Raw genomic sequence first — 27,935 nt, 5'->3', positions numbered from 1 at the left:
CAGGTAATTAATCCCCACAACTGACAGGTGGCAACAGGCGGCCCTTTGGCTGGGGCCATCGGGGAAAAGTGCTTGGAGGAAGGATTTTTTTTTTTTTTTTAACTATCAAGCACACAATTCGTACATGTCTGGCAGCTAGACGACTGCGGCAGGAAGGGAGACAGGGAGGAGAAGTTGAATGCCTTGCCAGAGGACTAGGGGGCCAATTTTGGAATCTCTTCCTGCCCAATCATGATGATAGATTCAATAGGAGGTGGTGGCCTGGGCTCTGTTTGCAAGCTCACTTTGCAGATTTCCCCTTCCTTTGAAGTAGATGCCGTCCTAAGTGGGATGCCTTCCTTGTGAATGAAGAAGTTGAAGGCCACTAGGAGAAGTGATTTCCCTAAGATGATGCAGGAAGTCAGTGGGCAAGTGCATAACTAGAGTCCTGCCCTCCTGCCTTCCTGTCAGTGAGTCTTTGGGCGATATTTACCACTCCGTTGTACATGTGCAGTTTAGAAATGAGGTGATTAAACTGTGGTGTAGTCACAGGAAGGATAATCAATTGGTTCTTGAATGATATTTTGGGTTTTCACCTAACCTTTTAAAGTTGATTTCTCAAGAAAATACCCGAACCTGCCCCCAAACTATATACATGCATTCACTTGCTAGTTTTGCTTTTGGTATTTTGATACATCATCCATCATAGCCATGACAGAACATTAACCTGATGTTTGTTCAGAATGTATTTACTTAACTAAAACCTTTAAAGTGACCACCTTTTAATTATTAAATTTTTTTTAAAAACCTCTCTTCCTAAATGTGAAATTTATAATATTTCCCAAGTGAGTTTATTTATAGAGGACAGACCCGGAACATAGTATATAATTAGCCCATACAATTATATGTGAAACAGATTATTCAGTCGATTGCAAGCAGATCATACTGGAGCTGTATCTGGCTCTTTCCAGCTAAGACTGTTTTTGCATTTTAGCAAATTAGATAGTTATAGTTAATTTTCCAAAGCTTCTTGATTGAAAATTATGTTTGACCCTTATATTTTTATTTTCAAGCTTCTCATTTCTTTTAAAAAAATGTTTATTTATTTGGAGAGAGAGAGATAGAGAGTGAGTGTGTGCCATTGGGTGGAGGGGCAGAGAGAGGGGGAGAGAGAGAATCCCAAGCAGGCTCCATACTGTTAGCCTGGAGCCTGATGCGGGGCTTGATCTCACAAATCATGAGATCATGACCTGAGCTGAAATCAAGAGTCAGACACTCAAACAGCTGAGCCCCTCAAGCATCTCATTTCTGCTTCTTAGTAGTCTTTCCCTCTGCCAAGTCAGTTGCCAGAACTTTATTTTGTCCTCTCTGAATATCCCATGTGTTTTATAAGATTTTATTTTCCACCAGTTTCAGTTCTTGCTTTTATCATTCCCTTACCCTCTTAAAAGGGGCTTTTTGACTCGGCCATTCCAAAAATACAGTTTAGAGAAGAAAAAAAAATTGAAATCACTGAATATTTTAGGATAATTCTGACTAAATTCAGACTGGCTTTGCACTTGATAATGGCCATATTTAGATGAATAGTGTTGTGACAGCTTTGGGACTTGCCCTTTTTTTCTTGTCAAATATTATAGGTTATCTGAGGTTGTAAAGACCCCACCTTTCACCGCTTGTATTCTTTGAACTCTCTGCAAATAAGAACCATAAGTTAGAAGCGCACCTTAGCATTTCTTACCGGTGAATGGTAATCGTCTTTTAGATTATTTGTAAATCTCATTATTTTTAATTTTCTTTTACTGCAATCATCTCAAATTCATGCAGAAGCCAAGAAAAGTTGTTGGTATATTTAAGCCTTGGCATAGATTTTAGTCTCCTTTTTAGACCCGGCCATCCTCACAGTAGGTAATTTGCCCCCAGCGTTCATGGACCACAGTTGGGTCTTGTTTATATATTAAGGTCTATTCTGTGGGCTAATGGCCAATAGGTAATAATGTACATAGTACTAAATTAGGAAAAGGGGTGCCTGGGTGGCTCAGTCAGTTAAGCATCTGACTCTTGGTATGGCTCAGGTCATGATCTCACGCTTCATGAGTTTGAGCCCCACATCCAGATTCTCCCTGGGATTCTCTCTGCCCCTCCTCCATTCTCTGTGTCTCTCAAAATAAATAAAAACTTAAAAAAATAAATTAGAAAAAAAAGTTGAGATATATTCTTTTAGCATGATGGCTTGCCAGATGTGGATTTATCTGCAAGCTGGCACTGTAGCATCAGAATGGCTTTGACACTATATTATACTGCTGCTTCCCTTGAGAATGGATGGAGTAGTGGGGTGGGTTATGTAGTTACTCGTCTGTCTATTCCAATGATGTTTATTCCTTCCATATTCTTGGACATTTGTAGGTGACGTTAGCCTTGCAATTTGGGATTTGCATACGGTATGGTATTTCTTCTGGGAGAGGTTGAAAGAGTAAGTGTTTTGTTTTGCTTTTTGATGGAGTGGGGAGGGAGGGTCTGTGTTGCACCTTTAGGAAAGCGAGCTGTTGAAAAATTATGCAGGTGTGTGCTGATATTAGCTGGCATCTCTATGCATTGTGATACTGAATTACCAGTCTGGCAGCCAAGGGCATGTAATATAGTATGTCTACTGAGGCAGGTGGTGACGGTGGGGTCGTAGTTACTGGAATGCTTTTCTCCCCACTTCTCTTTGCAACATATTATTAGTAGAGGAGCTGAATTTACTCTTGTTTTCCAAAATCCCCTGGAGTTATTTTATTTGAACATGATATTTGGCTTTGTGGAGTTCACTCCTCAGTATGCCAAACCTTCACTCCTCCTTCACAAAGTGAAACAAAACTCAGGCAAAGCTTGCTTTTCCATTTTGTCAGGGATATTGTATAGCAAGAAAGAGGTTAGTTCATTTGTCAGTTTTGAGGCACCTCTGTTCCATGACACTGTAGAAATACTTTGTTCATGTGGATGCTCAAGATTGTGGAAGAGGAAATTTTGTTGAGGCCCAACAAAAAATGTGCTCTTTGTTCTTACTCATAGGCTAGTAATCCTTAGGAATAAACACACTATTGGATATGCATACAGTTATATCAGTACACACATTGATTCCTACTATTTTTATGTACTTCTGATCAGAAAGATTATCAACACTCTGTTTTCCAGATTCTTTTTAAAGAGGTACCTTGCCAGTGTGAACCTGGAAACTGAATTCTCTGACAGATTTGCATCAGATCATAAAATATTCAAAACAAAAGAAACATAGATCATCTAATGAAGTTCTCTCATTTTCCCCTATGGATGATTATTAGCTCAGTGTTCAGAGAGATCATGTGAGTTGCCTGAAATTCCTCAGTGACAGAGTGGCCAAAGGCTATGACTTTTTTTGAGAGATCAATTACTTTATCTTTGGAAGTAAAATCTTTCACATATGCTTTTTTCTTTTCCTTTTTTTTTTTCTCTTTCTCTATCACAATATTTTATTTTCTGATTTTACATTAAGATTTGCCTAATTTTAAGAGCTACAAGTTCATGTGGTATTTTACCTAAATACTGTATATAAAAAGATTAATACAATCCACTGCCGACTTATCAAATCTAAGACCAGATGGGGTAAAATTGGTTCTTAAAACAATTGGTGGGCATTTCCTGTTATTCTTACATTCAAGATCCCATTCTGAAAATGTACTTACCTTTTAGGAAGAAAATCACAATTCCTAGTCAGACTTATTTACTAAACTAAAAAGCATGTGATATTGAAACAAATAGCAGTATGGAATATCCTTGTAATCTTGCAGGAAATGGTGATCAAATTTTATTTTTTAGATGAACTCTGAGCTTTATACTTGTTTTTCTAATCATATTGAATGTTTATGTAAATTCACTCTGGTATGAAATACACCAGTTCCACTTGGGCCCCATACTGCTAGTGTTAAGACCGCATGGTGCATGAGTTGGGACATTGGCCTGTGTGTCAAGATGGTCCTTGTTGCTGAGTGTGTTTGAGCAAGTCTCCTCTCCTCTCTGGGGCTTGGATCTTTCCTCTGGAACTGGAGTGGCTGAACCAAATCATCTCTAAGCTGATCTAACTTTGTAAGAAAAGCTTAGCCATGGTATCATAAACTAAAACTGCCTTGAAACAAGTGATTTGATAATAGAAGCGGAAAACCAAATCCTTGGCTTACAATGCCAGTTTGGTTTTATATGGAAACTCCGTCATCAGGGTATAATGAAGTTGTAAAAGTATTAGTTTTTCCGAAGTAAGGAAATCTGAGTTCATTCCTACATTGCCTAGATTTAGTGCAACCTTTAGAAATCATTTCTTCAGGGATGCTCTCCTGACCCTCCAAATTAAATAGAGCTTCACATTTGCCTTGTGTCCCTCTGCTTTTTATTTAGAACATATATCACATTTTTAGAAATAATTTGTTTAATGTCATTGCTTCGTCTAAGCCAACTCCATTAGCCCAAGGTATACTGCTAGTTCCCTGGAATTCAGGAGAGAGCCTGTCATGAAGCAGGTGTTCAATAAATATTTGTTAAATTAATGAACCAACTTCACTAAGTTTTATATCTGAAAATTAATGGGAGAATAAAGTTTGGACAAGACATGCTATAATGTTTCTTCTGGGTTCTAATATCTTATTTCTATATTCTCCATATTCTAAAATTATAAGTCTGCAACAGACTTACAGGTACTGCCCATATTAAATTTATTTATTACAATTTTTATTAGGAAATATTTCAAGCCTACAAAAACAGCAAATAAGTTTAGATACCTGAGTATCTACCAAAATTCATATTGCTTCAAATATTGTTTTTTTAAAAAATTAATGTTTATTTACTTTTGAGAGAAAGAGAGAGAGGTGTGAGTGTGTGTGTGTGTGGGGGTGGGTGGTGCATAGAGAGGGAGACACAGAATCTGAAGCAGGTTCCAGGCTGTAAGCTGTCAACACAGAGCCTGACACGGGGCTCAAACTCATGGAACGTGAGATCATTACCCGAGCTGAAGTCAGATGCTTAACTGACTGAGGCAACCAGGCACCCCTCAAATATTGTTTCTAAATAAAATATTACAGATGAAGCCAGAAGGTCTCCCTCCATTCTATCTCATTACCCTCTCTTCTTCCTTCTATTAAAATGAATAAGTATGTCCACATGTAAGAACACAGATAAATGTTGAAAACAAGAGAAATGAAAAGAGATTGCTGAGATTAAATGTTGATCAGTGTAGCTTAAGTAAATTTTAAGGACACATAAAATTATATTGTACTTACTTATGAATCTATACATGTGTATATAAAAATGTATGGAAGCAGATAAACCAAATCCATTCATTTTCTTAAACAAATGAACCCAGTAGCTTGACATGGTCTAGAACTTAGTGATCACTACCAGGTAAATAAGAATTGTCTGATTTCATTGTAAATGGTTAATATTCAAACTTAAGCAGATTTTTATTATCTGACAACCACTCCCTCACCAGGTTGAAATAATGTTTTCACAATGCTCCCCAAGTTACTTAAGCTACATTAAACACTTTATGTGGAAGATCTTAGAAACATGAAGCTTCAGTAATAATCATAATTCACAGCTTTTATGTTGGTCTTTGCAGTTGACTAAGGCTTCTCCTATCCATCCATGATTTTACCCCTCCACCCTAAGAGCTATAGAAGTTTATATGTATATATTTTAATTTTATGTTGGTGAGAAGTTAAGTGATTGCATAAAGACCCAGGGAATGAGTAGAGGAGGCAGAATTTTTAAATCTTGACTCTTGACCCCTAGCTCAGTGACTATTGCTTACAATTGATGGGGTTGAGTAAGAGTCCTTCCCTAATGCTCTTGGCTTTGATAACTAAGCCCTTACTTCTTTCACAACAAAGTTGGCCTATGAATTCCAGTGTTACCTCATGTTATTTTATTTTCTTGGTCCAGAATTAAAGTTAACTATCTTTTGTTTTCTCTATTTGTTGAAGAGTCCATTGACTAAGCCAAGTTTTATTTTACTACTGACTGTCGGGAGCCCTAAACTAACTCTCGTTCATTTTTTTTTTTTTTTTTTTAGAAAAGGTAATAAGCAAATAACTGGTCTTATTTTTGCAAGCATCTTTTGTTCCAATGAAAAACAATTCTCAGTCTGTTTTGGTGCCTTCATGATGAAAACTAGAAGACTGAGTTTTAGTGAGTCCTATGTCCTCCGTCTCTTCACCTTTTTAGTCATTTCTATCACCCTAGTTTGGGCCCTCCTCCTTTCTTGCCTGAACACCTCCTGACAGGTCCCCTTCCTCTTACTTTATTCCAGTCTCGCTCCTACTGGCTTTGTTTTACTTAATACATTGACCTGATAGATCCGTCCCTTGGTATGCAATCCTTAGTGACTCTTCTTTGCCTGCTGGTAGAGTCTAGCTGTTTCTTCTGACATCCAGGGCTCCTCAGAATCTGGCAACTGCCTTCCTGGCTTAGCCTCATTGCTTTCTGTTCTGCCCCTCTGCCTCCTGCCTCTCCCCCTCCTGCCTCCCCCCACCTATAGTTTAGCCATAGTTAACATCTCTCTGCTTATATCCATGATATTCCCTCTCTGTGGAAAGCCTGCCCTCTGTCTCTTGGCTCTTCCATTCTGGCATCCTTGGGTATACCATATAGTTGGTGAATAACTTGCCTTTTAAGGCCTCACTTAAATATCACTACCACTGTGAAATCTTTCTTCTCCAGTAGAATACATTTACTTTTCTCTTTCTCTCTTATCTCCAACCAATCTGCCAGTAAATCTGATTAAAATATATCCAGAAACCAACTGCTTCTCACCAACTCTACTGCTGGTCTAAGCCACTGGGATTTTTTACTTGAATTATTTGCAGTAGCTTCTTTACTGATCTCTCTGTTCCATCTATAAAGTCTGTTTTTCACATAACAGCCAAAATACTATTCAAGTGGAAATCATATCATGTCACTTTCTCAGACCTCTCCAATGACTTCCTAGCTCACACTAAGTTGAAGTCTTTCCCTGGCCTATAAGGCCTCACGTGGTCTGGGCCGCATATTCTGTCTGCTTGAGATCTTGTCCCTTACCACTGTAGCCTTTGCTTACTTGTCTCCTTGACAGACATACTCTCCTCAGGACCTTATCATGTGCTAGCTCCAGTAATTGAAATATTATTTCCCTAGGCTCATCCATGGGATGAGCATGCATGCCTCCTATGCATGGCTCAATCCAGTGTATTTCCTTCAGATCTTTCTTTACATATCAATATATCAAAGAATTCTTCCCTGATGAAATAATATCCCCCTCACACCACACTACCCAGCTCCTGGTTCTTGACTATATCCTTTAATTTTACCCAGACTTTATTTTCTTTATAGCACCTATTACCATCTGACATAGTATTTATTTGTTTATTCTAGAGCAGTGACACCTTTAGAGCATGGACTTTGCTTTTTTTTACTGCTGAATTTCCAGAACTAAAACAGAGTCTTGAATATAATACTAAATAAATAGCAAATTTATTAACAAATATGTTATTGCTCTATCCTCTGTAATCCCATAATACATTCTGTATACCTCTGCTATGCTCAGTGGATTGTTTCACTCTACCTCTAAACCATGACCAATTTGAGGTAAGACTAAGTTTTTCTTTCAGTTTATGTTTCAAAAACTGCCCTACACAGCAAGGATATATAAGTTCCTGCATTATGGGGTTTTGAATCTTATTTCTCTATGTTTCTTGTATAGAACAGAGTATCGACCATAGGTAGTATGTGCTTAGTAGACATTTGTTTGGCAATTATTGAATGATGTTAATATATAGATCTCATGCCTAGTTTACAGTGGCAGCTGATAAGCAAATTCTTATATAGAATCTTAACTTCCCACTAAAATATTATGAATTACAGGGAAAAGCCCAACTAAATTGGACACTCATGCTATTTATAATAGTGTAGCAATTTTTATTTTTTAAAGGGCTTATAGAATCAAATTGAAAATTGACATTTGTCAAATTTTCAATTGTCAAAGAGACATGAGGGATGCAAATACTAGCCCTAGTTATATCTTATTATGTTCACAGAAAACTATAAAAGTGATTACATACCTATATCAAAACAACAACAACAACAACAACAACAACAAGGGGGGGAAGGAAGGGGAGGGGGAGGAGGAGGGGGGAGGAAGAAGTAAAAGAACTCTAAATATAAGGGAACAGCATTTTAATGAACCAAAGGAAGCAAAAACATCCTAGCAACCAGAAAAAAAAATTAGAAGATTGCTTCAGTACAAAGCAATAAAACATAAGCACTATAAATTGGTGAAGAAAATAACATACCTAGAACAGCAGGCTGTGATGGAAAGATGACTGTATAAGGTAAAAAGGGAGATTAAGCAAGATAAAGAACAACATTTAAGTGCAATAGAAGACTTACAACTAATTGTAGTAGGGCAGAACAGAACTAACTCTAGAAAACCCTACACATGATATGTACATGACTTTGACAAGCTTTCCCTGAATGCAGACAAAGGGAAAAGATACTAACAATTCATGTTTGAGTATATAAAATGTATGAAAGATAGACAATGTGGATCCAAAGTAAGACTTACATGTTTCTGAAAATTAATGAGTAGAAAAAGCAAAAATATAAGTAAAACAAGAAAAGTAAATTATATTGAGTTAAAGTATGTAAGTTGAAAGAGCTCACCAATGCCCAAATAATTTCCAAAAAAAAATTAGAAATATTCTCACTTAAAAGAAAATAAAAATAAAGAAGGAAACAAATCCTGTAAGGATCTAGGGAAAAATAAGCAGCTTACTTAAAAGAAGAAAATTCAAATTGACCTTGGACTTCCCTGCAATACTAACATGTGCATTGACTCAACTATCTGGTTTTAAGGGATCCAACTGAAACTAATTTATGTGCAAAGGATTTGTGAATTAAAATGTGCACAGCATGGGGCACCCAGGTGGCTCAGTCAGTTAAGCATCTGACTCTTGGTTTCGTGAGTTCAAGCCCTGCATCAGGCTCTGCACTGACAGTGCGGAGCCTGCTTGGGATTCTCTCACTCCCTCTCTCCCTCACTCACACTGTCTCTGCCTCTCTCAAAAATAAATAAACGTAATTTTTTAAAATGTGCACAAGAGCATTATTTTTAATATTTTTAAATTATAATAAAATTCATATTCTATAAGAAATGCATGATTAAATAAATCATGGTATGTCTCTTTTTAATACTATAATTACAGCCCTTTAACATCACATTTTTAAATTAGACATACTCACGATATGTTAAATAAGACAAGACACCAAATTTTTTTATGGTGTGTTCCAGTTTGTATAAGGGTGTGTGTGTTTGTGAGAGAGTGTTTGTGTTGTATGTGTTTATATGAATAGGAAAAAGTCTAAAATGTTAATGGTGTGCATCTCTGGGTGGGGGAAATATGTCATATATTTCTGTTTTTCAGAATTTCCGTGTGCATATGTTATAATTATGAAAAAAACCAGACACATTTATGGAAAAAGAAGTTGAGAAATTTATGTCTTTAATCCTTCATAACTGCTTCTAATAGTGACAGCATTGTGGGAAGAGATAGGTTATACCTTTAAACATAAAGGTTGGAATGTTTGACATCTACCCAAAGAGCTGCTGGAGATTCAATGCAATGGACATGCATCACCAACGAAGTTCTTAGGTATAGGAGATTCTCTTTTCAGATATAGACTCAACTGGGTTCTTCCTTTGATACCTATAGTCGAAAAAACCTAGCTATAGAAAAAAAAATGACCATAGAACAGCAATGAAAAAATCCATTTGGAATGATAAGAAAATGGTACAAAGGGGAAATAGGTTAGAGCCAGAGATGGAACCCACCTAATAAACAGAAGTCTTAGAGGAAGAATTATCTTTCTCAAGAATGTAAGTATGGTCCTTTATTATATTGAATATGAAGACTCCAAAAGAAATTACAATTGGATGTCAAATTATATTGGATAACCCAACCTCCAAAAGAAATGCTTATATATTCCTCCATATTAAGAATATATCAAAATGTTGTAGATATAGCCAAAGGGATGCTTTAGATGTACCTTTGCAGAATTAAATGCTTATATTAGGGAAACAAGTCTAAAATCAATGGTCTAAGATATCAATTTAAAAAATAAAAATAAAACAATAACAAATTGGACCATAGTTCAATTCTTGCAGTTGGGCAAGAATAAAAATTAAAGTCATGCATATTGGAAAGGAGTAAAACTGTCTTTAGTCACAGTTAATGTAATCATCTATGCAGAAAATCATAAGATAGCTATAAAAAATTACTAGAACTAATAAGTTTAGCAAGGTCACAGGATACATAGTCAATATACAAAGATTAATTATGTTTTTATATACTGAAAAAATAAAATTAGACATTAAAAATTTTGAAGTAGCATGTAAACAATTAAAAAAATACCAAAGGAGCAGTCTAACAAAATATGTGCAAAATTTATATACTGAAAATTATGAAACATTCCTGAGAGAAATTAAAGGTTCCTATTTGGATGTATATACCACATTCATAGATTAAAATACATAATATTGTGAATATATCACTTCTTTTCAAGATCACCTATATATTAGAAACAGTTTCATCCAAAATTTTACCAGGTATTTTGTGATAATCGACAACTTGCTTGTAAATTTTAAATGGAAATTCAGAAGACCTGAAATAGCCAAAACAATCTTGAAAAAGAACAAAATTGGAGGTTGCCATTTACCTGATTTCAAGACTTCCTATAAAGTTAGAGTAATCCAAACAGTGTGCACTGATGTATGAAGACACATAGATCAATAGAAAAGAGCAGTGTCCAGATAAAAATGTGAATGCATTTGGCCAATTAATTTTCAAAAAAGATGCCAAGGCTATTGAACAGAGTCCCAGAATGTTTCTGGAACAAATAGATCGTTGTTAAAAAGAAGAGGAAAAGGAAGAGGAGAATTGACTGAACATAGATACAGAACTACATGCAACGGCTAAAACTATAAATCTTTTACACGCAAACATACAAAATCCTTCTGAACATCAGGCTAGGCCAGGATTTCTTATGACAGAAAGGAAATGAGCCTTAAAGGCAAAATATTGATGATTCCTCAAAATTAACTGTTTTGGAAAAGCACAGAAAATTGGTAAAAAAAAAAAAAAAAAAAAAGACAAGCTACAGACTGGGAGAAAACATATTTTAAAAACATATCTGATAAAGGACTTGTATCTGGAACATATGAAGAACTTTTTCAACTCAAATTAAGAATACAAGCAACCCAATTATAAAATTAAAATTTAAGGGATATCGGATGGCTAAGTGGGTTAAGCGTCAACTCTTGATTTCAGGCCAAGTCATAATCTCAGTTTGTGAGATCAAGCCCCGCATCAGGCTCTGCACAGCATGGAGCCTGCTTGGGATTCTCTTTCTACTTCTCTCTCTACCCCTTCCCTACTTGCAATCTTTCTCTCTCTCAAAGTAAATAAGTAAACTTAAAAAAGTTAAAATTCAAGAAGTATGAAAGATTTGAACACTTTAAAAAAGAATAGTAAATAAGTATATGAAATAGTATAAAATGAATATAAATCTATTTATATTTTTAATTTTTTACTTTAATTTATTTATATAAAATATTTATATTTAAAATTTTTATTATATAAAAATATAAATGAAGTACATGAAATAAGTATATGAAAAGACACTCAACATCAGTAATCGTCGGGGAAATGCTAATTTAAAACACAATAAGAACCATATATACCTGCTAGAATGGCATTAACATGGACGATAACAAGTGCTGATGAGGACGTGACACCTTCATACACTGCTGGTGGCAATGTAAAGTGACACAGTCTCTTTGTAAAACAGTTTGGCAGTTTCTTATGAAGTCAAGCATACACATACTAAACAATCATACTTCCAGGTCCCTATCCAGAAAAATGAGAACATGTGTCCTCACTAAGATTTGTGTATGAATGTTCGTAAGAGTTGTATTCATAGTAAATACAAACTGGAAATAAATGATGAATTGACAAATAATGGAATTTCATTAAATATGAAATGCTGATGCAGGCAAACATGTGGATGAGCATTATGCTAAGTGAAAAGAAGCCAGGCATCTAAGATTATATACTGTATCATTCCATTTCTGTAAAATTCTGGCCAAGTGCAGTGAGAGAAAGCGGGTACATGGTTGCTTAGGAAGAGATCAGGGAGAGAATTAACTGTAAAAGGGCAAAAGATAATCTTGATGAATAGGGTGTTGGCGGTGATGGTTACACAACTGGGTGCATTTGTCAAAAGTCATCAGCTTGTATACTTAAAATTGGTATATTTTGTAGTAAGTTATACCTCAAAGCTGATTACAACAAAGAATACAGACCCAAAAGAAGAAATTAGACCTTAGAATTCAAGAATGTCAAGTCAGTGTTGGGAGTGGTTTAGAGGTAGATTTTAGAAGTCCCAGGGAGAAAGAGAGAGACATTAAGAGAAACCAGATGTGTTTCAGTTTCCACCCTGTGCCAGCTTAAATTACCAGTGTATTCTAGAATATTGGCATAGATCAGATTCCCATTTTTTGTGGTCATGCAGAAACCTGGGAAATTGGTGACAGTGGGCTATTTGGTAGAGGATAAGGGAAATGGTCAAATGTAAAGAATTATGAATACACTATAGGCCAGGGAGCCCGAATTTAGTGCTGGAAAAATATTAAACATCATCACAGGTTGGATTGGCCAGTAAAAGAAACAGAGTAGCAGAAGCTTGGCTTTGTAAAGAACCAAGCGTGCCAGGCCTCTTCAGCTTCAGCCCCTCTAGTTACTGAACAGCAGGCCTAGTAGTTTAACCAGAAGCAGTAATCAAAGGGATCTTGGCCCTGGTCTGATATTTAGATTTAGATTTGGATTTAGTCAATATGAAACCTGCATTTTAAAACTGGAAAATGTGGTCTATAGTACTAGATGCAGTCCTAGCAGAGGGCTAGGACTAAATTGTCCTCGCTTGGTGTGGAGAACAGAGGAAGAACATGAGTTGTTCTAGACCGAGTGACATGATTGAATTGTGGGTGATGAGTGTAATGTGTTTGAGCCATTAAGATGTCTGCATGAGTAGAACACATGGGAGGTGAATGTATTAGGAGGGTGCGGGGAGGGACTGAGAGAGAGATGGGGTCAGAACACAAAAGGGCCTTAATAAACCATGTGAAAGGTCAGGGCCTCCTACGTGAATTCCCCTGAGCTGTAACAAGAGTGCTAACACACAGCTACCAGCTAGCTGGTAGTATAGCCTCCAAGGACGACCTCCTCCTCATCCAGGACTTTTCCAGCTCTATTGCTTGCTCCCTCTCTCTGCAGTTCAGTGAGCAAACATTATTGCACTGAGAAATAAAGAGGAATGGTTGATGGTGAGTCAACCGCTGTTGAGCCCATTTTAATGTTAGAGAAGATTGTATACCTTTTAAGTTGGTTCAGAAAATAGTCATGCTGTTGGGAAATAGAAAAATGCAAAAGTACACGAATTGGCACTGCTGAGCCAAGAGAAATAGAGACAAGGAACCGTTGTTAAAAGGCCGGGACTAGGACTCTTCTACACTGGTTGCTAACCAGCTCTCCTTGGTGACCTCAGGCTAGTCCTCTCCATGCCTCAATTTTCTTATCTATAAAATGGGGATAATAATGCTGTTTCATTATCTGTTATCTGCGATTCTGAAATCCCAAGAGCTCCCAAAACCCCAAGTTGGTTTGGTTCGGTTTTAGTTTCGTGGAGTTTGTGGCAGATTCATTTGGTGGTGAAATCTAGCCTGAACTCTGAGGCCTTATGCTTATTTCCCAGTTGGTGTGAATGTTCATGAATTCCGAAGTAATGCTAAGGTTTGATCATGGGGCGCTGACCTAAATGCTGCTGGAGGTGTCTATAATATATGCTATAGGAACTCCCTTTCTAAAATCAAAACAGTTCTGGACTCTAAAACATCTGACCCCAAGGGTTCAGATAAGAGATTGTATACCTGTAATACCTTCCTCATAGGGTTGTGTGAGGATTGCATTTCTGACAACAGAACTCAGGAAATGGTAAAGCTATGATTATTTATCGTTATTCAGACTCAGAAATTAGATTCCCTCCCCCCATCCCTGAGAACGAGTGAGGATTAATACCTGATGATGCCTACATTTGTTTTTAGTACTTTCACATTTTAGTATATCAGTTATTGAAATGGTATATGTTTTTTAACTGTCCTATTCTGAAGACTTATCCTTCTTTTTTTGCAGTCTTTACATACTTGGGTAGGTATCTTATATGCCTTCAGGTGACAAACTTATTTTTCAGTCATTTTTCCTAAGGTGAACCTTATGAAACCCATGGTTAGATTATATATCTCCTAACTAAAACACACAAACAGCTATGCTTCTTTTCTGAGAGTTCTCAGTAAAAGTGAGTTCTTAACACATCCCAAGGCAGTGCCTTTGTTTTGTAAAGTCATTGGTTAAAAAACACTAGCACAAAAATATTCTTCTAGATTCCATTCAGTGTCTCCCAAGTAGAATTTTATTTTTGTGGTCAATTTTTGGCATGCTCCCTATTTCTTCAGGCTATATAAAACCCTTTTGCTGTGTTTAATCCTTGACCTGTGGGCATGGAGAGCTGATTATGCAACACATTTCTAGCATTAGGAAATTTTTAACTGAAAATTTCATATACTAAATGGCTTGGGATGAAAAGAAGGATTCTTTAAATAAAATATTTCAAAAGGAAAGAGATAAAATGATTATTTTAAATGTACGTTTTAGTAGGACATTTGCCTTTTGTCAGAGTTGGGTTGAAACATATCAGTAATAAATCTTTTTGCCATTCTGGCTCCTGGTCCCCAGTGTCTTTCCCCTGGGAGAATGTCATTGCAAACTGTGTGTGTGTGTGTGTGTGTGTGTGTGTGTGTGTTTACCTTTGTTTGGGTGTTACTAGGTGCCCCACTCTTGGCTGGCAATTCTGGTGCCTGGGTGGTTTCACTTTAGCAGCAGAATGAGAAGGAAATACCATGATGGGGAATTGACACAGAGGATCGGGACGCTAAGATTTAATAGAATGTAGGGATTGGAATGGAGACTTCTACATTGGTTCAGAGACGGGGAGAGGAAGAAGCACAGGATAGGGCTTTTTTTCTTCTATTTGGTTCTAAGTCTCATGCTTTCTTCCCTATTTTGCCAGTTCTACAACCAGCCAGCCAACCAACCAACTACTGAATTTCCTTTCCCTGCAGAAGGATTTATGGGCAGGAAACATTTCAGTCACTTATGAGTGAAGAGTTCTGTATCTTGATGGCTTTTGCACCATGATTTGTGGCATTACAACAGGCCTGTCCTTTTTCATGAGAGTATAGAACCAAATGGCCCCTGTCAGCTTTCTCATGGTCTCAGGCTATGACAGGAAAACATAAGTACAGTAGTTTGGGAGAATTTTTGCTTTGTAATTTTCTAGTTGGTTGACCTTGGGTAAGATCTCTTTACTCTCTGCCAGATATTCCATTCCATCTTAATTTTTCCATAAATCCTATTTCCTCTGAGTCTCTCTAGAGTCTTGTAAGGGCAGGGTAAATTACAATCTCTGAAATATTACTCAGTACATGAAAACACTGTTTTTTCCATTTAGTTTCTGGAACTCCATAAAAGTGTTTGTGGTATTAATTATTTAAACCCCTCTGAGACTCAATTTCTTTATCCTAAAGATAACAGGAAATAATGGCATAAATATGTTTTGATAAATGCAAATTCTTCTTTTGCCATGGGATTGTATTTAAAGTAGGAAAAATGATTAATTTGATTGATGAATATAACTTCTTCTAATAAGAATCCTCGCTGTCGTGTATGTAGTAGCCAACTGTGAACATACATCTGTACAAAGTGAACATGTTGTCCTTATTCTGATTTGGAAAGTAATGGTATCTCCTGTTGGTTCTTTCCTTCCTGCCACCATTGGCCCATCTCTAAGCAGTATTCCACTGAACTGAAGAAACTCTACTGCCAAATTGCAAAGACATGTCCCATCCAGATCAAGGTGATGACCCCACCACCACAGGGCGCTGTCATCCGTGCCATGCCTGTCTACAAGAAGGCTGAACATGTCACCGAGGTGGTGAAACGGTGCCCCAACCACGAACTGAGCCGTGAATTCAATGAGGGTAAGAATTTGGGTTGGTGGCTGTTTAGCTAAGCTCTTTGAATATAGAGATCCTGTGGAGATTTTTCTTTGGAACCCATTGACTGGGTTCCAATCTGTGTAATCCGATGGCAGGTCAGTCTACCTTTATGTCTAATGGGCTGTTTGAGAAAAATGATAAACTTGTGGCTTCCATAATGATTGGACAGTTTAATTTCATATTGGTGATTACTAGATGACCTGGACTTGCCTCTCCAGTCCCTACTACTTCCCTCATTTTTCTCTTTTATCCTTTTTTTGAATGAGAGAATGTAGAAGGGACAACCTGACTTCCGATTTGTCCAGCCCAGGCAATGGCAACCCTCAGCTTTAGTGCCTTTCCTAGAGTGATTATTAAGATTATATCAATTCTGATCAGGAAGGGTAAGTGGAGGAAGCATCAAAGGTGAGAAACATGAAAAAACAGAAGAGGAAAGTGGGAGAGATGAAAAAGGAATGAAGATGAATAATGGATAAAAGGAATAAATAGAAGATCTAGGACATAAGCTGGGAGGTGGGACAGCAAAGTAAAGGACTATGGATCAGGGAACAGGTATCTTGGGGTCTCCTTTAAGCTTTGTGTCCATAGAAATGTCAGGCCCCAAGTTCTGAGCCTCATATCCAACAAGGGCTTTACAAAGGAGGTCACTATTTCCATGGGTTCTCTTACACTGAATATTCTAAGGTTCTATGAAAGGAGGCTAGGTAAGGAGCAGAGGAAAGTGGAAAGGAAGGACAAGAGAACACATAAATATTCACCAAAGAGTGATCTGGGTGCAGAGGCTTGCAAGTTAGGATACTTTAGATAGAAAATATATTAAAAATAGAAATATTGGTAGGTAGCTAGTATGGATGTAGGAATAGATAGTGAAGAAAAATTAATGGAGGAAGAAAAAGAGTGGGTAGAAATTTCAAAAGAGAAAGTTAAAACCCTCCCACCTTAACACAACTACTTTTTACAAATTAACTTCTAGTCCTTGTCTACATGGCCTCATTTTCAATACCTTTCTTTTAAAAAAAGGAGTATTTATTTTGAGAGAGAGAGAGCATGTGCATGTATGCCAGTGGGGGAGAGGCAGAGAGAGAGAGAGAGAGAGAGAGAGAGAGAGAATCCCAAGTAGGGTTAGATCTCACAAACCGTAAGATCATGACCTGAGCCATAATCAAGAGTCAGAGGCTTAACAGACTGAGCCACCCAGGCTCCCCTCAATACCTTTCTATCTTGTTTTTCACTTAACAGTATGCCTTAAAGAGTATTCCTTATATGTAGACTCCATTATAGGTTTCTATAACTGTCCTTGATCCATCAAGATGATGCAACTATATTTTGTTTTCTTTTGCTTTCTCATTGTTTGACATGATAGCTATTTTTAGTTTTTGCCAAATAGGTGATTCTTCAGAGAGCATTTTCACACTTAATGTTTGACTTTTATTGAGTATAAAATTGTATAGAATGGTAATATGTATCCAAATGTTAACAACACCCTTATGGCTCCCAATTCTCAGATCATCTTCTTTCCTTTGGAGCTCTGTCAGGTATCCCAATTTTGTGAAATCTGGCCTATGCTCATTTTTATTTTATTTTTTTTTAAGTTTTATTTACTTCTTTTAAGAGAGATTGGGGGGTGTGGAGAGAACGAACATGAATGGGGGAGGAGCAGAGAGAGAGGGAGAGAGAGAATCCCAAGCAGGCTCCACACTGTCAGCAAAGAGCCTGATGCAGGGCATGATCTGACAAACTGTAAGATTATGACTTGAGCCAAAATCAAAACATGGCTGCTTACCTGACTGAGCCACCTAAGCACCCCTGGCCTATACTCTTTTAAAGCATGCTTCCTTTTTCTTATTCTCCTACCTGGAGCTCTTTCAGCACCACAAAGCCAATGAATTTATCTTTATGACCAAAGCAAGTGTAAAACTAGGTGCCTGGCTGGCTCAATCAGTAGAGTATGCAACTGTTGATCTCAGGATCATGAGTTCAAGTCCGACACTGGGTGTAGATCTTAAAAAAAAAAAAAGAGCAGGTGTAAATATGGATACTTTGTAGCGGAGAAAAGAATAGGCAGTGAAATGCTTATCCTTATTGAATGTTTTTGCTAGTCAATTTGAGGGAAGCATCTTCTCTCAAGCTGAGTTGTCTTTTTTAAATTAATCCTTTTCCTTCCATTTCCCATGGAAGTTAACAGAATCCCCTCTATGGATCAGGGCAGAGACATAGTCATGGAGTACTGTGAAAGCTTGAATTATTTACCTTAAGCACCAGAAACAAAGGACTATTCCTTAAATATAGATGAGCATTCCAGCCATTTCTATTGCTACAAAGGTACACCTTCATTTATTAGATATCTGGCAATGAGATCTGTTCCTTTTTCCAAGGATGTGTATTTTCTGTATTAAACAAACTATTTCTTTAGCCACCAATATTTTGTCCATGCAGCTTCATTTTTTTTAAATTTGGAAGGCAAAGAACTAACTATTTTGTCTTTCTCTGTTCTGCAGGACAGATTGCTCCTCCTAGTCATTTGATTCGAGTAGAAGGGAACAGCCATGCCCAGTATGTAGAAGACCCCATCACAGGAAGACAGAGTGTGTTGGTACCTTATGAACCACCCCAGGTAAAAAGATAAGTACTGGGCTGACTTAGGAGAGCATTAGTGTGTTTTGAGCATCTATTTCTGCCTTAGTCTTTGTCATCAAATACAAAAGTTTTTGTATTTCCCCTCTTCCGCTTTATTATAGACTGTCTATCTCCTTAAGAACTCTTTAATTTGCACTAAGTTAACTTGGTAACATTGCTCTGTGCCCCTGTTCCCAGACCGGTTCTGTGGGAAGAACACTGGAGCAGTGAAACCAGAGTCTTTTGGTTTGCTGGCTTGCTGTGTGGACCTTTAGCCTGTGACTTTCCCTCTCTAAACTTCAGTTGACTCACCCATAAATGACCACTTAGGACTAGGTGATTTTTAATCCTGAGGGCCTTTTCAGCTCCACAGTGTTATTTATGGAAGTCTACATTTAAATCTGTGTTGCACTGTTTTATTCACATAGGGGAAATATCCCTGGGGTGTTGCTGTTGTTATGGGTAATTTTTTCATCCCCCCCCATTTGAATTAGGTGATAAGGATTAGCTTACAAATGAATAGGATCAAAAATTAATATTTTTAAAGCCTATTTCACCTAATGTAGTGTCCAACGTTCCAAACATTAGCTTTAAGTTTCCCAAGAGGCAAGGCAAAGAGGAATCTACAATGGGTTTTAGAATTTGTCTCCCTAGAGGAAAGCATATCACCTCATCAGAAGTGAGTTGGTTACATAGAACTGTGAAGGAAGAAAGAACATCAGTTCAAATCAGTGTTAACCCAGATTCTTTTTTCCTCCTGTGTTCAGGTTGGCACTGAATTCACGACAGTCCTGTACAATTTCATGTGTAACAGCAGTTGTGTTGGAGGGATGAACCGCCGTCCAATTTTAATCATTGTTACTCTGGAAACCAGAGAGTAAGTGGCATATGTGGAATTGTCATTCTGTAAAACACCGTGGGCAGAGGGCAAAGTGAAATTGTGTTTGCTCTCTCATTAACTTCCCATGTATAGCAAAGAGCTAACTTTGATTTTGTCCTTTGTGCTTTAAATCCTGGCTGCAAACACTGACATAAAAGATCTAAGAAGGTGGAGGCAGAACAGGGTGCATTAAAGTAGAGGGGAGAAAAGAACCAGGAAGGCATGCAAGTCACTTTATACCTGAATTCTTGACATTTGACTACAGTAGTTTCTGATTAGACAGTGTTTGTTTTCATGTGGCTTCCAAGGCAGTTAATAACTTCTTTGAGTAAGTCTGGGCTGCCTAAGGGGGTTTTATCCAGAGACATCCACAAGCTCAACTCAACTGTCCTTCAAAATCTGTAGTTAAATCCAACTGTTCAGTGAATGGCTTGGGGGTTCTTTGCGGAACAAATGGAATCATATTTACTAATGTTGTTTGTGGCATGCAAGCATTTTTGTGTTCTGCCAAGCGCTTCTGGGTCCATTCTCGGAGCAGCGATGAGTGAACTGGTGGTCATGGTGGATGGGTGATGGCCAGCATCAGAAATGGAAATGAGAGAATTCCAGGGCTTTTAAGGGTCTTTTCAATTTCGCCCTTTCTCTCCCTCTTCTCTGATTCCTAGTGGGCAAGTCCTGGGCCGACGCTGCTTTGAGGCCAGGATCTGTGCTTGCCCAGGGAGAGACAGGAAGGCGGATGAAGACAGCATCAGGAAGCAGCAAGTCTCGGACAGCGCAAAGAACGGTGACGGTACGAAGCGCCGTAAGTAGCTGTAGTAGCCAAATGGGGTAGGGCTAAATTTTCTGCAAATGTGGGGACTAGGAGCGACATTTGGGAAGCTGCATAATAAGACCTCAAGGCTTTAGGGGCAAGTATGACTTGAGGCCCCACAGCCAGTGCAAACTGCTGTCCCATTGATGGAGGTGCTGAAATGGACGCCAGCTGTGCACCACAGCTTTACAAAAGCAAATCCTCATTGTGAGGATTTCTTAGTCCAGCGGTCCTAAAACTGTGACTCCCAGACCAGTAGCATCAGCATTATCTTGAAACTGGGTAGAAATGCAAATTCTTAGTTCCCAGACTTCGTGAATCAGAAACTCTGGGTGTCAGCTACTGATGTCAGTTGACTTCTCTGTAATTGAGCATCAGGGCTGAAAATAGCATCTACCTACCTAATGAACTCCTGGGAATAGTGAGATTTAAGAATATATTTCACAAAGCACAGTCTGGGGACTCTGAAGATCTGGGTTGCATTGAATTTTGACAGTTCTTGGGGCCTTGGGGCCTCAGTTACCTCATTTACAGTAAGGCTAACGGTGTAGGTCGCTGTTTTCAAACTTCTTTTGTTAAGCATTAAAAGCTTTTTTTTTTTGCTTTAATGAAATATGTCAAAAAACCTAAAATGCATATAGATTAAAGCAGAGTGACTCTATTTGAAGGGGACGGGAGTAGGGGATCGTCTGTGGCTCCATGCTCTGCTCACAACCATCCCTTGCCCATGTGGTACAGCCCCAGAGGGGCCCAGACCTCCAGGGAACAAAGTGTGAAAACCACTGATCTGCATGCCCGTCTGATTGCGAAGTTGATTCTAGGAGGTGCCCCATGTCAGCCTGTTATCACTACAGCAAGTATTTTAAAATACACCACCCTATGACTTATATCATGAAAAAAACATTTTAATCTTATTTGGATTAGTATTCCGAAGATATATAAATTGTATTGTGTTATAACAGCTACTCATCATCAACTTGTAACTGTTCAGTATGATTTTCCTTCCTGTTAGGGCCCTTCTTTCCCTGATTATTTCTCAAAAAAGTATGTGTGTATATATGTATATACATATATATGGCATTATTTGCCCTTTTGTTAGGCTCCTTCTCTCCCTGATTATTTCTCAAAAAAGTATATATGTATGTTTGACATATATCTTACATATGTACTTTTTATAGTATTATTTGCCCTTCTTGTTAGACTCCTTTTCTCCCTAATTATTCCTCAAAAAAGTGTGTGTGTGTGTGTGTGTGTGTGTGTGTGTGTGTGTATATACAGATATATGTATACAGATATATGTATATATATGTATATATCTGTATACATATACATATACACACACACACATACATGCCTTTACTTTGTATACATACACATATGAAGAAAGTTATATCCCCACCCTAACTTTGCTCTTGAGTCTGTCTGGTGGTATAGCTTCTATATGCTTCCCTGAGCACCTCAGTTACCTACAAATTAGTAACTTTTAGTAAGAATAGATGATCTTAGCTTCGGTAAAAGGATCAGCTCTATATCCTGGATATATGGTGTAGTTGCTAATTTTGGAAACCTTAGGGATTTATGCGCTGCATTCACTCACTTTCCCAAAGGGAAAACAGCCCTGGAAATGAGACTGCATGTCTGAAGTTCCGTGATGTATGCACTACCACGAGCGGGCTGAACACACAAGCTGAATGCATGGCCAAGACAACTTCCACAACACACATTTCCCTCCTTGGAAGACAAATGATCTGAAACATGAAACACCAAACCAATTTATCTTCCTTTCCTTAACAGCTGTTCGCAGACGCAGGCCAGCAAGACACAGGGATGCCTGCACATGACTTAGGCCAGCTCCCCTAAGTCTTCCTTCTGCTCACTCCCCTCCCCCACCTCATGATTGTTAGGTGTGCCCTTAATGCAAACTCGATTATCAGCAAGTAAATGGAGGTTTAGGACTGGCAACTCAAATCTCACAGGTCTTGCGGAGGCTACTCTCTGTTTAATGAATGTATTAGTGCTTCAGAAATGTTCCCAGGATGAAACTTGCATTTTCCCTCCACTAGCTTTTCGTCAGAACACACACGGCATCCAGATGACATCCATCAAAAAACGGAGATCCCCAGATGATGAGCTGTTATATTTACCAGTGAGTCTCCTTTGAATATTCACAATTACTTCATTTTACCTTCTCTGAATGAGCTCTTCCTCTGTGTCATCTTATTATCTGTGACAATGAGAAAGGGGTGGTGGTGATGAGGGAGATAAAACAGGGAGAAGCTATTGTTTGAAAAATCAGGAAATGATCCCTTTCTTCCCCAATGTTGAAATACGTCAGTAGTGCAGGCTCCTCTCCCGCTACCCATCCAGCCAAAGTTACTGTTCTAATATAATTTTTCTTACCCAAATATTTATTATTAATTTGCAGTTCATTGTTTAAGAATCCTAAGATTCTCCTAGACAGCATGGTCATGCCATATCGTCACCAAGACTGAAATTTTGCCAGACAGAGTTCACAGATCTGACAGTACAACAATTCCAGACTCGACTGTGACTTCTTTTAGGAAGTGCTATAAAGAAGGCCAAGCAAGACAGAGTCCTCAGTTACGTGTGAATGTCCAGGAGACTCAGCCCAGTTGCTGTGTAACAGCACTGTTCATTCCTACAAGGAACATGAGTCTTCCTACGGTCGCTGAGGCTCCCTGTCTTCGACTATGGTTGAAGTTTGTTGGATTCTTATGACCTTAGGTTTTGGCCATCTAGAGTGGCAGTCAAGTCTTGGTAATGAGTATAACCCTTGACGCCATCTTGACTGACCTGAGAGCCAGGCAAGGAAGGCCAGGAGATCTGACTGGGAGCTGCCGCCCTGTATGGAAGCTAAAGCAAACCAACAGGTTTGGGTGTGCCATACCTGCTTCCCTACCTTCTTTGGGCCCTGACCTTCAGGGCAATAGACTGCTTGCTAGTAAAACAATCAGGCAGTGAGTTAGCCAAGATTCTCGGTGTCTTTTTTCTCAGGCTACATATGGAAACTGACTTGTGAACTTTAAGTTAAACATTTTCCTGATATCCCACGTATTCCAAAAGACCTAATGTGTTTTCAGTTGCTGAGATAGGAACTCAAGTTGCTTGAGAAGCTGTTTTTAATGAAATTTCAGTTTGTGCTAAGGAAGGAGGTCCTGTGTAATCAGTTACATCTTGAACGTGCAGTGAAGAATTAGCCACAGTGGATTGTGTGAATTAAAAAAAGAGGGGGGGAAGCTTTTAATTTCACATGAATTTAGTTGGTGTCTGTTGGGGTGGCAAATATGCTAGGCCTTTAGCATTTGCAGATCAGTAGAATACAACTCTTACCTTCAAAGAGCTTGCCTTCTAGTGAGGAGACAGTTAGGATATAATGAAATAATTGCCTCTGGAGTATCAGGCATGATGCAGTAGCAGCACCTAGAAAGGACAGAAGACTCGTGAAAAGACTGAGTGAGGTCAGCGGGGAGCTTCGCAGAGGTGATCACAGAGCTGGGGCAAGTAAGAGTTAAGGGAGAGGAAACCTTTCCATTTCTGACTTCTGACAAACCCTGCCTCTCATCCTCAGGGAGGGGACTGGGGTGAGGCAAGTAAAATGCCTAGGGTGCAGAATTTAAATAAGCACTCACTCTTGGGGCCCTGCAAGTGCTCACGGGCCCTGCTTGCCTTGCTCCAGTCCTGGTCCTGCTCATACTTTTAAACCCTTTTCAGAGACTCTTTTAAAGAGAGAAGAAGCCTATTTTGCCTCAGCTGAATGCCTTTCAGAGATATTTAATTACAGCTCATTCCCATTATTTTGGGTAGTTTTGTCTTCTAAAATCCCTGCAAATGCTATCTTAAATACTGAATCATTGCTCGTGGGGAAATATAGGATTAAGTTCCCGTGAGCCTCTGGGCACCACATTTTCAGCAGCCCATCAGTAAAGACACCTTATTTAATATATACTATTGATTCATTTTAACACTGAACTCATGACCAACAGCACTATAACTTGTGCCTACATGAAGCTGATCTAACACATTTTCTCCTTAAGGCCCACTACAGCCTTCTGGCACCTGAAGTATTAGACAGCACTTCAGCACTACCCTTGGGGACCACTTTAGAGAACAGGTTCACCAACAAAAACCACAAAAATGTGCAAAATGTGGCAGTAAAGAGACCATGGAAAGGATACTTGTTTGCAGCAGGAACCGTGAAACAAGATGGCGGAGCACGCCCTTGTTCTCCTGAGCAACCAAAATGTGTTGCTCTGCGCACGTCCACAAATGACCACAGGGCACCACCCCCAGTACCGATGTTCACGTCACCAGTGAACATTAGCGAGCAGGCAGATTCGTCAATGCAGAATGCACAGATAAAGAGGATTGACTATACTGCTAATTGTTCTAGAGTTCTTCATGCTTCCTTCTCCTTCCTGTGTCCTTCATGTAGGTGAGGGGCCGTGAGACCTATGAAATGCTGTTGAAGATCAAAGAGTCCCTGGAACTCATGCAGTACCTTCCTCAGCACACAATTGAGACATACAGGCAACAACAGCAGCAACAGCACCAACATTTACTTCAGAAACAGTGAGTGTGTTGATGTGTCATTTTAGGAGGTGTGAGTAACAGTGGCTGTTTGTTTGGGGTAGAAGCAAGGCAATGGGTGGATGGCGTAGAAGAGGCCGTGAGGCAGCAGAACATGAGAGGTTCACGTGAGCTGGTACGGGGCCCCTTCTTTAGTTTCGACCACCTTCTAAGTTTCTTTCCATACCTTTAGGAGTTCCACCCGGCTTCTGAAATGAAGCTAAACCATTTCAAGTGAGTTACAGAGACTCCTACAGAGAGAGTTTGTTCTCTCCACGCCTCAACCATACACCTCTATCAATAGAAGAATTTTGGGTATACAGGCTATTCTAGTAACAATGTGTATATTTTAAAACATGTAAACTTGCCTTATCCCAGTGGATTGTCCTGTACCTTTCTGGGGATGCAAACAACCCACTTTTGGGAAAACCATAGTAGACTGGGGTTAGCGCCTAGGTTTTCCTCCAAGTGACTTATCTGAGCACTGTGTTGAGGATTCTGAGACCCAGTGTGTGCTCATTGGGAAACTGCCCGGATGCAACAGGGCGAAGTGGAGTCTTATTGTCAGGTTTCAGCATCTCTGTTCTAGGTTGTCTTCCAACAATACATTTTTACATACATTGGGCCAGAGTTTGCAACCATATTAGAATCAGCATGCAACCTATTTATATGTTGATTTTTACCTTGACTCTTGGATCTTTAATGCTATTGTTTTGTGACTAATCAGAATAGCATAGCTCTTATGGGAGAAAGGAAAGTTATCAAGTCAAGACTCTGTTGATCTGTGGTTAAGAATAATCCCTTGTTACCTTCAGTAAGATATTGTGTCTATACTGAAAATATTGCCAGAGTCTCTGTAGATAATGTAAAATGTCTAAGTAATTCAAACATTTGACTCTACTCTCCAGACAAAAAGAAATGAAGCCAAAACCATCTTGCCTAAGGCAAATTTTGTCTTTTACAGCAAATGAACAATAAATAATGGTTAATTTCTGATATATTATTAGCAACTATACAGAACTACGGAAAGTGAAAGAAAGAGGTCTCTCATTCTTTTTTTTTTTTTTAATCAACATAAATGCAGCTGAGGAGTTGGGCTGCATCTGGGATAGTCAGGAGGCAACCTCTGAGCACCCCTGCCTGTGGCATATGGGGTGAGCAGCAGAGGGGTGGAAAAGAACTGTGCTGTCCCTTAAAAGACTTCAGGCTTGTTGAGCATTGAAGACCTTTTTTGCCTGGAAGGGATCCCACCATTTACTTTGAGCATGAAGTTTTGCAAATCATAATTATAAAGTTTTATAGTAAGGCTGAGTGGGAAGTTTAATCAGGAGTTTTCTTGGGGACACAGAATATCCCAAAGGAGAATGAGAAATCAGGGTTGCAAACAGAATTCCCATTGCCAATCCTACATATTCTTTAGGATATCAGAAGAAAATGTATGTTAATATATTCAAGTTTAAAGCCGATTTAGTTCTTGTCAAATCATACAGCAAGGATCAAAGAAACAGACCCGTAACATCACTTACAGACCGAGTGAGGATAAGTACCTTTTCCCAAATATGCATGCCCTGGTATTAAAAAAACACTTGGAAATTGCCTCCAGTGCACTCTGGAAATGTTTGGCTCAGCCAAAATGAATTCAGAAAGATTACATAGTAGCATATCATGCTGAACTAGTTACTCTGTGATAGTCCTTCCTGCCTTTCCCCCAGTTAACAGAAAAAGTACTGTCAAGCCACATTGATACTTATTAAATGATGTGGTTTATAAAAGCCTGACCATCTAGCAAAGAGGTTGGCAAACTTTTTTTTTCCTGCAAAACACCAATAGTAAACATCTTCAGCTTTCTAGTCCATATGGTCTCTTGTAGCCAGCTGCCCAGTTCTGTCTGTGTAGCACAAAAGCAACCACAAACATTGTATAAATGAATGCGAGTGGCCACTAATTTTTATGGACACTAAAGCTTGAATTTCATATAATTTTCATATCATGATATAATCCTTCTTTTTCTTCTGAATTTTCACACCTTTTAAAAATGTAAAAACCATTCTTAGCCTATGGCCCAAAGTACATCCACTGTAGTTTGCCAGTTCTTGTTCTAGATAAATGAGTGGGATCATCTTTCATGCCTCTCAAAGCTCAGATTTTTTGCTAGAAATATTTGGAAGCTAATACATGTATCCTAAAGTAGAGAGGTATGAAAACGTTTTAGGAAAGCCTCCAGTGATTTTTAAAGTGGTATTTTGGCATCTACCAAAACGACAGCCTTTAACAGAGATCTCTTTTGTCTGAGAAAGTTAGGGATGCCCATCTGGACACAAAATATGGTTAGTGTTGTGACCTTATCATCAGCTAAGTCTAGAATAGTTGAGTTGATTCACCTAACAAACTTTTATTGAAGATCTGTTATGGGAAAGCATTACGGACAGAGGGAAAAGTTCCTACCTTTCCATAGTTTACAATTTAGTGGTGAATTCCTAATCAGACTACCGTTTGAATCCTAAGAAAGCTCTGAAAATTTATTCTGAGCATTGTATAAGTTAATAAGACAACTTTAAACAACTTCTCTAGATCATACCATAGAAGGAATAGTTTAGTGCCATAATTTTGGAGATTTGATAAACCAGGACGCTCTACCTTAGTCAGCTGGGGGCATAGGCAATTTGTGTTCATTTACATGGTGTACATGAGAATACATAACCCTGTGCTCCCACGTGAGGAGTTATCCAGCGCTTGTCGTCTGACTGGGTGGCATTGCTCTGAAGGGAAATTATTTTATAATTTGGATTTCATAAAGCAATCTATTTCATCAGAGAGAAACTGCATATTAAGCTTGTGTTATTTTTAAAAAGCCCCGA

At 38.5% G+C, this 27,935-nt stretch overlaps 1 protein-coding gene across 3 annotated transcripts in view; it reads left to right on the top strand.

The window, feature by feature from the left end:
* The window catches only part of TP63 (tumor protein p63), a 224,594-nt gene that overhangs the window by 178,721 nt on the left and 17,938 nt on the right, over positions 1-27,935 (top strand). For 2 of the 3 annotated variants that reach the window (XM_007083553.3, XM_007083556.3), the window contains 6 exons: positions 15,979-16,165; positions 18,682-18,797; positions 19,567-19,676; positions 20,345-20,481; positions 22,554-22,636; positions 24,944-25,080. In XM_007083553.3, the coding sequence (XP_007083615.2) occupies positions 15,979-16,165; positions 18,682-18,797; positions 19,567-19,676; positions 20,345-20,481; positions 22,554-22,636; positions 24,944-25,080 (770 nt within the window). The remainder of the gene's footprint in view (positions 1-15,978; positions 16,166-18,681; positions 18,798-19,566; positions 19,677-20,344; positions 20,482-22,553; positions 22,637-24,943; positions 25,081-27,935) is intronic. The other variant, XM_042998999.1, reaches the window with a different exon arrangement.

The sequence above is a fragment of the Panthera tigris genome, chromosome C2, assembly GCF_018350195.1.
Source record: "Panthera tigris isolate Pti1 chromosome C2, P.tigris_Pti1_mat1.1, whole genome shotgun sequence".
Lineage (NCBI taxonomy): Eukaryota > Metazoa > Chordata > Mammalia > Carnivora > Felidae > Panthera > Panthera tigris.
Note: the sequence above shows the minus strand (reverse complement) of the source record. Positions and strands in the feature narration are given on the sequence as shown.